The following is a 15,854-nucleotide window of genomic DNA, read 5'->3' as shown; positions in this document are numbered from 1 at the left end:
GTATTATCAATGGCTTTGCATTACCACTGAAAGCAGAACATAAACAGTTTCTAATGAAGGTTCTTATTCCTATGCATACTGCAAAAGGATTAGCTTTGTTTCATGCTCAGGTAAGTTTCATATGAAATAAAAAGACTAATATATAAGGTAAAGAAATTGGGAAATTTTGAGGTAACAATTTTATTTAAGCAATTTGCTTTGTAAATTGCCCAAAGCATATTTTATAATATCATAATTTAAAAGTACTTTGATATTTAGTGTTATTAATTAAAATTGATGTACTTTAAATTGTAGATATAGAAAGGATAATGCCAAAATCCCTTACTTTCTATTTCTAATCCAGGTCCTGACTTGATTAACTACATGACTTTGAATAAATTCCAAATATCTGCAGAATATTTCTTCCAGAAAATGATTTTTGTCTCCTCTGTTAATATTTAGAAAATAATGTAATATCAGCAAAGGCATACACATAGAAATATATGCTTACAAACTAAAATGTTAGCTCTAGTCTTATTTCAGTTAACTATGTTCAGAAATTTCTACTAAAAATATTTAACTTTCAAGGTAAAAAGTTACATATTGTGAGTGTATTCATTTTTACATACTGAGGTAAACTAGAGTAAAATTTTTCAAAATGAGGTAGTCATTTTTGTTAAATATTTTAAAATCCGGAATGTGATTTCACTTAGTAATGTTTATGAACTGTCCTTACATTTCAGCTAGCTTACTGTGTTGTACAGTTCCTGGAGAAAGATACGACACTAACTGAACCAGTAAGTGTTGTATTTAAATATTTTTATGTTTTTTGGTTTGTATTATAGTATTTCATTATAGCTGTCTTTCTAACCATACAGAGTTATCAAAAGTACTAGCATTGAAACTTAAACTAAAACCATTTAGAGAAAGGAATGTGAGCGTGATCTACATTTAAAGAAGTAATATGGGAGGAAGGGAATACTCATGATTTATATGCCTCGAATAACTTAAATATAGATTAATATTAATATTTAGTAGTTGTGATGTATGATGACAGAATCACATTGCCACAATGTTAAATTTCATATGCATATTAGAATTTGCTGATAATCTTTTAAATTTTTATTCACCTTTTAGAATTAAAACATACTGTGAGGGTTCTATGTTTTTTAAAAATATGTTTTTCCCTCTTATTAACTATAAACCACATGATAGGGGGTTGGGATTAAAACACTTCCGTGCCTTTGATGATTAAGATAATCTTGAAATAAAGATTGTTTACTTTATGAATCAGCATAGCAAGTCAGTCTTTGAGGTCTAATGCTTGCTATTTGCCTATAAAATGGAGTTTCAGGAGAGACTAAAAGGATAGTTGGTTGTCATGAAAATTGAAGATTCCAGGACAACAAAAGATGAGGTAGGGGAAATAATAGAAAATTATAAAATATAGGAAACAACCTTTTAATCTTGGTGTAATACATATACTGAGAGAATGCTTTCTTGATATTTTTAATCTAAATATTTAAGCTATATAATAGTTATTGAAAAATAGCAAAGGGTTTGAAGAGCAAAGATTATGAGAATAAATTATATATATATATAAAATGAACCTTTTGGGACCAACCCTAAGGGTGCTTAAAAAGTATATATGTACTTAATATTCTTCTTTTTACTTGAACTTTGTGTAAAGGAACAAAAGGTATTTTACTCCTAGGGAGTTCCAGATTCTTGGACGTTTTAGTACTTAGACTTGCAGTCCTTTCTGGGAACAGCTAAAAACAGTTTTTAGAAATCAGGGACTTCTGGGGAATATGGCAGAATAGGGAACTACAGGACTCACTTCTCCAAAAACAGCCAGTGCACAGGCAGAAACGGTCTGAAACAATTGTTCTGGGGCTTGAGAAGACAGGAGACCAGTGTACAACATCCAGGTAAAAATGGGAAAAAGAGACTGAGAAACTGCAATAAAGAACTATGAGTAACTTGCTCAACAATGGCTGCAAGTGCCCGTCCCACATTCTCCAGGTGGGTTGCCTTGGATACAGGTCCCTGGCTGGTAGCTGTAGATGGAGAGGGCCGTGGGAAGCCCTCATCCCAAAGAACTGGGTGGGGAGAGGGTGGTACGTTTGAGCACTGATCATGGCTTTTGATTAGTCAATCTGGATTGCTGGGTCCCAGCTTTGAGCCACTGTTTTAGCCCACAGTGGCCATTGTTTCAATCCCACTCCAACAGGGGCAGAGCCAGTGGAGCTTAAAGACATAGTACCTCCTTAGGGTTGCAGGAAACATTACTGGAGAACACTATCTGCTGAAATCACAGCTTCAGGGAGCTGTTTGAAAAAAAACTTTTGGCATCTTTCCTGACCCTTTCCTTAGGGCTCTTTGGAGTTAGCCTGTACCCTGTTCATGGGTCCCTGGCACTGTTTTGGCTTGGAAGGTGACCCTCTGCCCAGAATTTGCCCTCCAGGCAAAAGCAGCTAGAGAAAACGAAAGGAGTGTTAAAAAAAAAAAAAAAAAACACTAGAGAGGCAAAACAAAAAACAAAACAGATGAAGATTCCTGGAGAAGGAAAAAAGGAAAGGGAGCTTTCTCTTGGGGGTGAAGCAGTTGTATAAATAGTAAAATCTGAAAAATTGTGCTGCATATACAAGGCAAGAATCAAATGAAGAAGAGCTGAAAAAATCTGATAAGTTAAACATGGGCAGTTCTAATGGTTCCTGGCATAAGTTGAACTAAGTGTTAAAGAAGAGCCTAACACAAAGCCAATCAACAATAAACCCTAGGCAAGAAAGAGAAACTGATCTTTAGAGTAAACCCATGAAGATAATCCAGATGCCTAGACATTAGCAAAAAATCACAAGCCTCATTAAGAAACAGGAAGATATGGCCCAGTCAAAGGAACAAATTAAAACTTGGGGAGAAATAAAATTTGGAACAACTGATCAAAGATGTTCAAACCTCCTCTGTCAATTTAAGGAGATGAAGGAAAACATAGCTAAACATAGTTAAAGATACACAGGCTATTAAGACACTGGGTAAGTATAATGAAGAATTTGAAAGCATGAAAAGAAACAAATTATAGGAATAAAAGGCACAATAGAAGAGATTAAAAATACACTAGAGGCATAAAACAGCAGATTTGAAGAAAAAACCAGTGAACTAGAAGTTAGGACAATCAAAATCTTAGAGACAGAAGAACAGATAGAAAAAATAATGGAAAAAATAGAACAGGGTCTTAAATGACAGCATGAAGCACTCAAACATATGTGTCATGGATGTCTCAGAAGGACAAGAGAAAAGAAAGGAGGCAGAATGACTATTTGAAGGATAATGGCCCCTGATTTCCCAAGTCTAGTGAAAGACATAAAAGTATGCATCTTTAAGAAATGCAGTGTACTCCAAATAGAAGAAAATCCTAATAGACCTAATCTGAGGCACATATTACTAATCAAAATGCCAAATGCTAAAGATAAAGAGAAAATCATGAATGCAGCAAGAGAGAAGAGTTTTGTCACATACAAAGATAACTGTAATTTCTCATCAGAAACTGTGGAGGTGAAAAGGCAGTAAGTGGTATGATATATTTAAGATACTGAAAGAGAAAAGCTAACAACCAGGAATTCTTTATCCAACAAAAGTATCCTTCAGAAATAAGGGAGAGGGCAGGCCATGGTGGCTCAGCAGGCAGAATTCTCGCCTGCCATGCTGGAGACCCAGGTTCAGTTCCTGGTGCCTGCCCATGCAAAAAGCTAAATAAATAGAGTGTAAAACATTCACAGACAGAAACTGTGAGAGTTCATGAACAAGAGACTGCCCTACAGGAAATACTAAAGGAAGTTCTACAGGCTGAAAGGAAAAGACAGGAGAAAGAGATTTGGAGTAGAGTGTAGAAATGAAGATTATCTGTTGTAAGGGTAACTGTTCTAGTTTGCTAGCTGCCGGAATGCAATATACCAGAAACAGAATGGCTTTTAAAAAGGGGAATTTACGTTAGCAGGTGGAACTCAGCTGTGGTGGATTACATCTGCAGCTGGCTAGGGGGGTTGCCTTCCACCATGAGTAATGTTTAATCTAATTAACTGGAGGCTTGAAAAACAGAGGTCAGAAGAGAGCTCTGCACAGCACGGCCCAAGCAGCTCAGCACACCTCATCTCAGCACTTGCGAGAAGTAGATAGTAATTGCTCCTGGGAAAGCTGTTTGAACCCAGAAGCTGGAGGGAAGGCCAACAGACATGGCCCTGTGCCTTCCCGTGTAAGAGAGAACCTCCTGTGAAACTTAGCTGCCTTTCCTCTGAAGAACTTTAAGTTTTTAACTAAATATATCCCCTTTTATTAAAAGCCAATCCGTCTCTGGTGTGTTGCATTTTGGCAGCTCTGGCAGACTAGAAGAGAAGGCATTATGAAAGGCATGAGGAATCTTTTGGAGATAGTGGGTATGTTCGTTATTTTAATTGTGGTGATAGTTTCACAGGTATATGCGTGTGCCAAACCTCCCAATTGTACACTTTAATTATGCATTTTACTGTATGTTATTTATACTTCAATAAAACTATTTTAAAATAAGTAATAATTTTTCACTGAAAAAAAAAGAGGAATTTAATAAGTTTCTAATTTATAGTTCCAAGGCCGAGAAAATGTCCCAGTTAAAACAAGTCTATAGAAATGTCCAATCTAAGGCATCCAGGGAAATATACCTTGGTTCAAGAAGGCTGATGAAGTTCAGGGTTTCTTTCTCAAGTGAGAAGGCACATGGTGAACACAGAGCTTCTCTTTCATCTGGAAAGGCACGTGGTGAACACAATCAGTGTTCCTCTCTCATCTGGAAGGGCACCTGGCAAACATGGCATCATCTGCTAGCTTCTACTCCTGGCTTCCTGTTTCATGAAGCTTCCTGGGAGGCATTTTCCTTCTTCATCTCCAAAGGTCTTTGGCTGGTGGACTCTGCTTCTTGTGGCTATGTAGTTCTCCTCTGCTCTCTCTGAATCTCCCATTCTCCAAAATGTTTCCTCTTTTATAGAACTCCAGAAACTTATCATGATCCACCCAAATGAGTGGAGATATGTTGTCACCGAATCCAGCTTAACAACCACTCTTGATTAAATCACATCTCCAGGGAGATGATCTGATTACAGTTTCAAACATACAGTATTGAATAGGGATTATTCTACCTTTATGAAATGGAATTTTGATTAAAATATGGCTTTTCTAGGGCGCATACATCCTTTCAAACCAGCACAGTAACTTAAATAGTAAAAAGAGAGACAGAACGTAAGATATGACATATAAAAACCAAAGATTAAAATGACTGAAGTAAATACTGCCTTTACAGAAATAGCAGTGAATGTTAATGGATTAAACTCCCCAGTGGATTAAACTCCCCAATCAAAAGACACAGATTGGTATAATAGATTTAAAAATATGATCCATCTCTATGCTGCTTACAAGAAAATCACCTTAGACCCAAAGACACAAATAGGTTGAATGTGACAGGTCAGAAAAATATATTAAAGGCAAATAGTAACCAAAAAAGAGCTCCAGTAGCTATTCTATAGACTTTCAATGCAAAGAAGGACAGTATAGATTAATAAAAAAGGCAATCCATCAAGATGAAATAAAAATCATAAATATTTATGCACCAAACAGTGGTGGCCCAAAATACATGAGTAGTACACTGGCAAAACTGAAGGAAGAAATATACCTGTCTACAATAATAGCTGGAGATTAAATACACCACTCTAGTCAATAGATAGAACAGCCAGACTGAGGATCAAACATGAAACAGAGAACTTGAATAATATGAAGGGACATATACAGAACACTGCATCCCCGAAACAGCAGGTTACATTCTCCTCGAGAGTTCATGAACCATTCTCTAGGATAGACCACATGTTGGGTCACAAAAAAAGTCTCAGTATATTTAAAAAGGTTAAAATTATGCAAGGCACTTTCTCTGACCATAATGGAATGAAGCTGGAAATCAGTTAACAGGCAGGAACTGCAAAAATACACAAATATATGGAAGGTGAACAACATAACCCTTAACAATCAGTGGGTCAACAAAAAAATTGCAAGAGATATCAGTAAATGTCTCTGGACACATGAAAATGAGGACACAGTAGACAATAGGGATTTAGTGAAGTCAATGCCGAGAGGAAAGTTTATAGCCCTAAACGTCTACATTGAAAAGGAAGAAAGAGCTAAAATCATCAAAGTCCTAGCTGAACACCTGGAGAAACTAGAGAAAGAACAGCAAGCTAATCCGAAAGTGAGCAGAAGAAGAGAAATGACAAAGATTAGAGTGAAAATGAATGAAATGAGAATTTTAAAAAATAGAATCAACAAAACCAAAAGTAGGTTCTTTGAGAAGATCAATAAAATTGACAAATAGTTAGCTGGGCTGACAAAGAAAGAAGATGCAAATAGATCAGATATGGCAGGGGATACATTACTACAGATCCCACATAAATAAAAAGGATCATAAGATGACACTGTAAATAACAGTATGCCAATAACTTAGATAAAATGGGCAAATTCCTAGAAACACACGAACAACCTACACTGATTCAAGAATAAATAGAAGACTTCAACAAACCAATTACAAGAGATTGAATAAGTCATCAAACCTCCCAACAGAAAAGCCAAGGACCAGATAACTTTCAGGTGAATTCTACTAATCATTCCAAGAAGAATTAATACTGATCCTGCTCACACTCTTCCAAAAAAAACTGAAGAACAGGGAACACTGCCCAACTCATTTTATGACACCAACACCACCCTAATACCAAAGCTAGATAAAGATATTACAAAAAAAGAAAATGATAGACCAATCTCTTTGATGAGAGTAAATATGAAAATCCTCAACAAAGTACTTAAAAATTGAATCCAGTAACACATTTAAAGAATTATACACCATGACCAAGTGGGTCTTATCCCAGATATGCAAAACCAGTACAACACAAGAAAATCAATTCATGTAATACACCACATTAACAAATACAAAGGGAAAAACCACATGATCATTTTGATTGATGCAGGAAAGGTATTTGACAAAACCCAGTGTCCTTTCTTGTTAAAAACACTTTGAAAGGTAGAAATCAAAGGAAGCTTTCTCGACACAATAAAGGGCATATATGAAAAACTCACAGGTAACATCATACTCAGTGGTAAGAGACTGAAAGCTTTCCTTCTAAGATAAGGAATGACACAGAGATGCCAACTGTCCCCATTGTTCTTCAATATTGTGCTAGAGGTTCTAACTAGAGCAGTTAAGCAAGAAAAAGAAATGAGGCATCCATATTGAGAAGGATGAAGTAAGACTTTTACTATTTATAGACAACATTATCCTACATTTAGAAGCCAAAAAAAAACTATGACAGAGCCACTGAACTAGTGGGATATAAGATCAATCACAAAAATCAGTTGTGTTTCTATACACTGGTAATGAGGAGGTAACCAAGAAAAAAATATTCCATTCATAACAGCAACTGAAAGAATAAAATATCCACAAATAATATATAGGACCTATATTCAGAAAACTACAAAAACATTGCTAAAAGTAATCAAAGGAGATCTAAATAAATGAAAAGAAATTCTATGCCCATACATTGGAAGGTTAACTATCATTAAAGATGTCAGTTCTACCCAAATTGTTTTACATATTCAACACAATTCCAATCAAAACTCCAACAGCCTGCTTTGCAGAAACAGAAAGGCCAATTATCAATTTGGTAAGGACCTCCAAATAGCCTAAAAAAAAAATCTTTAAAAAGATATATGACATTGGAGGAATCACACTTCCTGACTTTAAAGCATGTTACAAAGCTACAATGGTCAATATGGCATAGTACTGGCATAAAGATATATTGACCAGTGGAACCAAATTGAGTTCAGATATAGACTCACATCTATGGCCAATTGATATTTGATGAGGCTGCTGTCCACTCAAGGGGACTGGGGACCAAATAATCTCTTCAAAACAAATGGTGCTGGGAGACATGGGAATCTATATGCAAAAGAATAAAAGACAACCCCTATCTCACACCCTATACAAAAATAATCCAAAATGGATTGAAGACCTAAATATAAAATGAGGACTGTAAAGCTCCTAGAAGAAAGTGTAGGAATGCGTCTTCAGGATACTGTTTTAGACAATGGTTTCCTAGACTTTACACCCAAATTTAAAAAATGAAAGAAAAAATAGATAAATGGGACCTCCTCAAAACTGAATATTTCATTTTAAAAATGTATTTTTATTGAGAAATCTTCACAGACATAAATTCCATACATGGTGTACAATCAGTGGCTGATAGTATTATCACACAGTTGTGTAATCATCACATCATTGTTTTTAGAACATTTGCATCACTCCAGAAAAAGAAATAAAAAGAAAAAACTCGTAGATAACATACCCCTTAATCCTCCCTCTTCATTGACCACTAGTATTTCCATCTACTCGATTTATTTTACCCCATATCCCCCCTATTATTTATTTTTTAATCCATATTTTTTTTACTCATCTGTCCATACCCTGCATAAAAGGAGCATCAGGCATAAGGTTTTCACAATCATACAGCCACATTGTAAAAGTTATATCTTTATACAATCGTCATCAAGGATCAAGGCTACTGGAACACAGCTCAACAGTTTTAGACACTTCCCCCTAGCCACTCTAATACACCATAAGCTAAAAAGGGATATCTATATAATGCATAAGAGTAACCTCCAGGGTAACCTCTCGACTCAAATCTCTCAGCCACCGAAACTATTTTGTCTCATTTCTCTCTTCCTCCTTTTGGTCAAGAAGGCTTTCTCAGTCCCTTGATGCCAGGTCCCAGCTCATCCTGGGAGTTCTGTCCCACATTGTAAGGGTTATTTACATCCCTGGGAGTCACGTCCCGACTAGGGGAGAGGGCAGTGAGTTCACCTGCCTAGTTGGCTTAGACAGAGAGGCCACATCTGAGCAACAAAAGAGGTTCTCTGGGGGTGACTGTTAGGCCTAATTTTAAGTAGGCTTAGCCTATCCTTTACAGAATAAGCTTCATAGGGGCAAAGCCTAAGATCGAGGGCTTCGCTTTTATTGATTTGATCCTCTCCATTGTTTGTGAGAATATCAGAAATTCTCCAAATGAGGAACTTGAATATTTCCTCCTTTCTCCCCAGTCCTCCATACTTCTTTACTCACCGCCCAAATTACTCTGGGATATATTGGAACATCATACTAACTTGGATAAACCAAATAAATCTCATGTTCCCTATTCAAGATTCCGCATACTTATGGCATTAACTGAACGACCATGCAAGTTAAATTAAGAAATGCACTGCCCAAAATATAAATTTTGCACCAAATATCTCTCCCTTTGGTCTCACTTAGAAATTGAAATTATAAAATATGGGCGATATCAACCTTTACCCTGTATTCTGATTTACCTTAGCCCTATCCAGATCAGCTTCCTTCATACCTCTACTAGATGTCTGATCACTATTTCAACTTTTTAAACAGTTCCTGTATAGGGTACTGTTGACTTTCATAGCTTCAGAGCTCTAATTCAATCTCAGGTGTCACATAAATACCCAGTTTCTGGAAGTGACCATATTATATACAAACAGCTCAGTACCTCAGAATTTAGAAATAACAGTTACAACTGAATATATGTGACTGCTGTAAAAACTTGTCATCTAGGACCTCTTTATATTGGGCCCCAACCTGATAACCCATGTTCCTGACTTCAGTTCACTGAGTTTTCATATTATAGTTAGTCCATATGATTGAGGCATGATAATATTTGTCTTTTTGTTCCTGACATTTCATTCAACATGCAGTCCTTAAGATTCATTCATCTGGTTGCATGCCTTCCAACTTCATTCCTTCTTACTGCTACTCAGTAGTCCATTGTAGTAAATACCATAGTTCCCCTCAGTCATTGTACCCTTAGGCCACCTCCATCCAGTGTGAATCTCGAACACTGCTGCCATAAATACCAGTATGCAAATGTCCATTCCTGTCCCCATACTCAGTTTCTCCAGGTACACACTGAGCACCGGAGTTTCAGGATCATATGGCAACACCACCCCTAGCCTCCTGTGGAACCAGCACACCGCCCTCCAAGAGGCTGTACCTCTCAGTTTCCCTGCCGACAGTGAATAGGTACATTTCTTTCTCTGTATTTTCTCTAACACTTGTTTCTCTCTGTCATTTTTAAACAGTTTTATTGACACATCATACAACCCAAGCTAAGTGAAAAGATATGCCTTCCCACCATAATCTATATGAAGACATTTCCTTTTCTTCCACAAAGAATCCGTACCCCTCCCCTACGCCCCCCACCTTTTGACATTTAGCTTTGGCGTAATACCTTTGTTATACTCACTGGAAGCATATTACAACCTTACTGTTGACTATAGACCCTAGCTTACATTGATTGAACTTTTCCCATATACCATCCATTTCAAACCCCTGCAATGTTAACGTTCATTTGTTCTCCCTCATGCAAAAAGCATTTTTTTATTTGTACATTTAATCACCATCATTGTTCCCTCTAGACATTCCTAAGTTATACCATCTCAGTCTTTATCCTCTATCTTTCCTTCTGGTTTCATATGTGTCCCCTGCCCTTCTCCCTCAGTCATACATTCAGCTTCATTCAGTATACTTATATTTTTGTGCTACAGTCAGGTATGATTGTGCTGTCTATTTCTGAATTTTTACAGTCAGTCCTGTTGCACAATCTATTCCTTCAGCATCAATTCCTCAATCTCTACCCTATTTCTATCTCCTGATAATCAGTGTTCTTCATTTCAATTCTCCAAGTTCACTTATTAATGTTAGCTCATATTAGTGAGACCATACATATTTGTTCTTTTGTTTCAGGCTAATTTCACTCAGCATAATGTCCTCAAGGTTCATCCACATTGTTTCATGCTTCATGACTTTATTCTGTCCTACAGCTGTGTAATATTCCATCATATGTATATACCACAGCTTGTTTAGCCACTCATCCATTTATGGACATTTGGGCTATTTCCATCTCTTGGCAATCATAAATAATGCTGTGATAAACATTGGTGTACAAATGTCTGTTTAGGTCTAGGCATTTAAAGCAGTAAATTTCCCTCTTAGCACTGCCTTTCCTACATCCCATAAATTTTTATATGTTGTGTTTTTGTTTTAATTTGCCTTGAGATGTTTACTGATTTCTCTTGTAATTTCTTCCTTGACCCACTGGTTGTTTAAGAGTGTGTTGTTTAGCCTTCATATATTTGTGAATTTTTGGCCCTCTTCCTGTTAGTGATTCCAATTTCGTTCCATTATTATCTGAGAAAGTGTGTATATGATTTCAATCTTTTAAAATTTATTGACCCTTTCTTTGTTACCCAGCATATGGTCTGTTCTTGAGAATGCTCCATGAGCACTAGAGAAAAATGTGCATCCTGCTTTTGTGGAGTGTAATGTTTTGTAAATTTTAAGTCTAGTTTATTTATCATATTATTCACATTCTCTGTTTATTGATCCTCTGTCTAGATGTTTCATCAATTGTTGAGAGCAGGGAATGGAAGTCACCAACTATTATGGTAGAGGTGTCTAAAAATTTCTCCCTTTAGTCTTGACAGTGTTTGCCTCATGTTTGCTTTGGAGCACTCTGGCTTGGTGCAGAAATATTTATGGTTGTTATGTCTTCTTTTTGAATTGTTCCTTTTATTAATACATAGTGTCCTTGTTTGTCTCTTTTAATTCTTTTACATTTCTAGTCTAATTTGTCAAATATTAGTATAGCTAAACCTGCTCTTTTCTGATTGTTACTTGCATGAAATATCTTTTCCCAATCTTTCACTTTCAACCTGTTTGTCCTTGGGTCTAAAATTAGTATCCTGTAGAGAGCATATAGATGGGTACTGCTTTTTTTAATCTAGTCTGCCAGTCTATGTCTTTGATTGGGAATTTTAATTCATTAACATTTAATGTTATTACTGTAAAGGCAGTACTTTCTTCTACCATTTTATCTCTTGTATTTTTTATGTCATATCTAATATTTTTTCTCTTTTCTACCTTTACAGATAGTCTTCATTTCTACACTCATCTCCAGATCTCTCTCACCTGCCTTTTCCTATCTGCCTATAGTGCTTCCTTTAATATTTCTTGCAGAACAAGTTCGTTAGTCACAGATTCTCTCAGTGATTATTTATCTGAAAATATTTTAATTTTCCAGTCATTTTTTTTTTTTTTTGGTGGTGGTGGTAGGGGAGGAAGGTGCATGGTTTGGGAATCAAACTCGGATCTCCTGCATGGCAGGTGAGAATTCTACCACTGAACTACCCTTGCACTGCCCTACCCCTCATTTTTATTTATTTTATTTTATTATTATTTTGGGGTGGGTGCGTTGTCTTGGAATCAAACCCAGATCTCTCACACAAAAGGTGAGCATTCTACCACTGAATCACCCCTGCACCATCTCCCCCTCATTTTTGAAGGGTAATTTTGCTGTATATAGAATTCTTGGTTGGCAGTTTTTCTCTTTTAGAATCTTAAATATATGGTACCACTGCCTTCTTGCCTCCATGATTTCTGCTGAGAAATGCACACATCATGTTATTGGGCTTACTTTGTATGTGATAGGTTGTTTTTCTCATGCTGCTTTTAAAATTCTCTCTCTTTGACAGTTGACAATTTTTTTTCAGTGTTTTAACATAATTCTATTACAGTTAGGTAGTATTGAACTGTCCATTTCTGATTTTTTACATTCAGTCCTGTTGCACAGTCTGTATCCCTTCAACTCCAATTACCCAAATCTTACCCTATTTCTATCTCCTGATGGTCTCTGTTACCAATGAAATTCTCCAAGTTTATTCACTAATGTCAGTTCATATCAGTGAGACCATACAGTATTTGTCCTTTTGTTTCTGGCTAATCTCACTCAGCATAATGTCCTTAAGGTCCATACATGTTGTTACATACTTCTAACTTTATTCTGTCTTACAGCTGCATAATATTCCATCATATGTATATACCACAGTTTGTTTAGCCACTTGTCTGTTGATGGACATTTTGGCTGTTTCCATCTCTTGGTAATTGTAAATAATGCTGCTATAAACATTGGTATGCAAATGTCCATTTATGTCCTTACCCTCATGTCCTCTGATACCTAGCAGTGGTATTGCCGGGTCATATGGCAATTCTATGTTTAGCTTTTTGAGGAACCACCAGACTGCCTTCCACAGTGGTTGTACCATTTGGCATTCCCACCAACAGTGGATAAGTGTGCCTCTTTCTCTACATCCTCTCCAGCACTTGTCATTTTCTGTTTTATTGATAATAGCCATTCTGGTGGGTGTGAGATGATATCTCATTGTGGTTTTGATTTGCATTTCTCTAATGGCCAGGGAAGTTGAGCATCTCTTCATGTACCTTTTGGCCATTTGTATTTCCTCTTCTGAGAAGTGTCTCTTCAAGTCTTTTGCCCATTTTTGTAATTGGGTTGAATGTCTTTTTCTTGTTGTGTTGAACAATCTCTTTATAAATTCTGGATACTAGACCTTTATCTGATATGTCATTTCCAAATATTGTCTCCCATTGTGTAGGCTGTCTTTTTACTTTCTTGATGAAGTTCTTTGATGTGCAAAAGTGTTTAATTTTGAGGAGTTGTTCCCATTTCTTTCTTCTTTCTTCAATGCTCTTGCTTTGAGTGTAAGGTCTATAAAACCACCTCCAAGTATAAGATTTATAAGCTATTTCCCTATATTTTCTTCTAACAGTTTTATGGTCTTACATCTAATGTTTAGGTCTTTGATCCGTTTTGAGTTAACTTTTGTATAGGGTGTGAGATATGGGTCCTCTTTCATTCTTTTGCATATGGATATTCAGTTCTCTTGGCACCATTTATTGAAGAGACTGTTCTGTCCCAGGTGAGTTGGCTTGACTGCCTTATCAAAGATCAATTGTCCATAGATGAGAGGGTCTATATCTGAATACTCTATTCAATTCCATTGGTCAATCTATCTATCTTTATGCCAGTACCATTCTGTTTTGATCATTGTAGCTTCATAATACGCCTTAAAGTCAGGTAGCATGAGACCTCCGACTTCATTTTTTTTTCTCAGGATACTTTTAGCTATTCAGGGCACCCTGCCCTTCCAGATAAATTTGGTTATCGGTCTTTCTGTTTCTGAAAAGTAAGTTGTTGGTATTTTAATTGGTATTGCATTGAATCTGTAAATCAGTTTCGGTAGAATTGACATCTTAACTATATTTAGTCTTCCAATCCATGAACACAGTATGCCCTTCTATCTATTTAGGTGCTCTGTGATTTCTTTTAACAATTTCTTGTATTTTTCTTTGTATAGGTCTTTTGTCTCTTTAGTTAAATCTGTTCCTAAATATTTTATTCTTTTGATTGCAATTGTAAATGGAATGCATTTCTTGATTTCCCCTTCAGATTGCTCATTACTGTATAGAAACACTACAGATTTTTGAGTGTTGATCTTGTAACCTGCCACTTTGCTGTACTCATTTATTAGCTCTAGTAGTTTTGCTGTGGATTTTTCTGGGTTTTCGACACATAGTATCATATCATCTGCAAACAGTGAGAGTTTTACTTCTTCCTTTCCAATTTTGATGCCTTGTATTTCTTTTTCTTATCTAATTGCTCTGGTTAGAACCTCCAACACAGTGTTGAATAACAGTGGTGATAATGAACATACTGTCTTGTTCCTGATCTTAGGGGGAAAGTTTTCAGTTTTTCCCCATTGAGGATGATGTTAGATGTGGGTTTTTCATATATTCCCTTTATCATTTTGAGGAAGTTCCCTTCTATTCCTATCCTTTGAAGTGTTTTCAACAGGAAAGGAAGTTGAATTTTGTCAAATGCCTTTTCTGCATCAATCGAGATGATCATGTGGTTTTTCTGCTTTGATTTGTTGATATGGAGTATTACATGAATTGATTTTCTTATGTTGAACCATCCTTGCATACCTGGGATGAATCCTACTTGGTCATGATGTATAATTCTTTTAATGTGTTCCTGGATTCGATTTGCTAGAATTTTATATAGGTTTTTTGCATCTATTTCATTAGAGACATTGGCCTGTAGTTTTCTTTTTTTTTTTTTTGGTAATATCCTTGTCTGGCTTTGGTATGAGGGTGATGTTAGCTTCATAGGATGAGTTAGGTAGCTTTCCCTCCTCTTCAATTTTTTTGAAGAGTTTAAGCAGGGTTGGTACTAATTCTTTCTTGAATGTTTGGTAGAATTCACATGTGAAGCCATCTGGTCCTGGACTTTTCTTTTTGGGGAGCTTCTTAATGACTGATTTAATTTCTTTACTTGTGATTGGTTTGTTGAGGTCATCTGTTTCTTCTCCAGTCAAAGTTGGTTGTTCGTGCCTTTCTAGAAAGTTGTCCATTTCATCTACATTGTTGTATTTGTTAGCATAAAGTTGTTCATAGTATCCTGTCATTACTTCCTTTATTTCTGTGGGGTCAGTGGTTATGTCTCCTCTTCCATTTCTGATCTTATTTATTTGCATCCTCTCTCTTCTTCTTTTTGTCAGTCTTGCTAAGGGTCCATCAATCTTATTGATTTTCTCATAAAACCAGCTTCTGGTTTGGTTGATTTTCTCAATTGTTTTCATGTTCTCAATTTCATTTATTTCTGCCCTAATCTTTGTTATTTCTTTCCTTTTGCTTGCTTTGTGGTTAGTTGGCTGTTCTTTCTCTAGTTCTTCCAATTGGACAGTTAGTTCCTTGATTTTTGCCCAGTCTTCTTTTTTAATATAGGCATGTAGGGTAGTAAATTTCCTTCTTAGCACTGCCTTTGCTGCATCCCATAGTTTTGATATGTTGTGTTTTCATTTTCATTTGCCTCGAGATATTTACTGATTTCTCTTGT

General features: G+C 36.2%; 1 protein-coding gene across 2 annotated transcripts in view; it reads left to right on the top strand.

The window, feature by feature from the left end:
* Positions 1-15,854, top strand: part of PPP2R5A (protein phosphatase 2 regulatory subunit B'alpha) — a 141,198-nt gene that overhangs the window by 105,783 nt on the left and 19,561 nt on the right. For both annotated transcript variants that reach the window (XM_077157738.1, XM_077157739.1), the window contains exons 7-8: positions 2-110; positions 723-776. In XM_077157738.1, the coding sequence (XP_077013853.1) occupies positions 2-110; positions 723-776 (163 nt within the window). The remainder of the gene's footprint in view (position 1; positions 111-722; positions 777-15,854) is intronic.

This window comes from Tamandua tetradactyla, chromosome 4 (assembly GCF_023851605.1).
Source record: "Tamandua tetradactyla isolate mTamTet1 chromosome 4, mTamTet1.pri, whole genome shotgun sequence".
NCBI classification, from domain to species: domain Eukaryota; kingdom Metazoa; phylum Chordata; class Mammalia; order Pilosa; family Myrmecophagidae; genus Tamandua; species Tamandua tetradactyla.
This window is presented reverse-complemented; position numbering and strand designations above follow the sequence as displayed.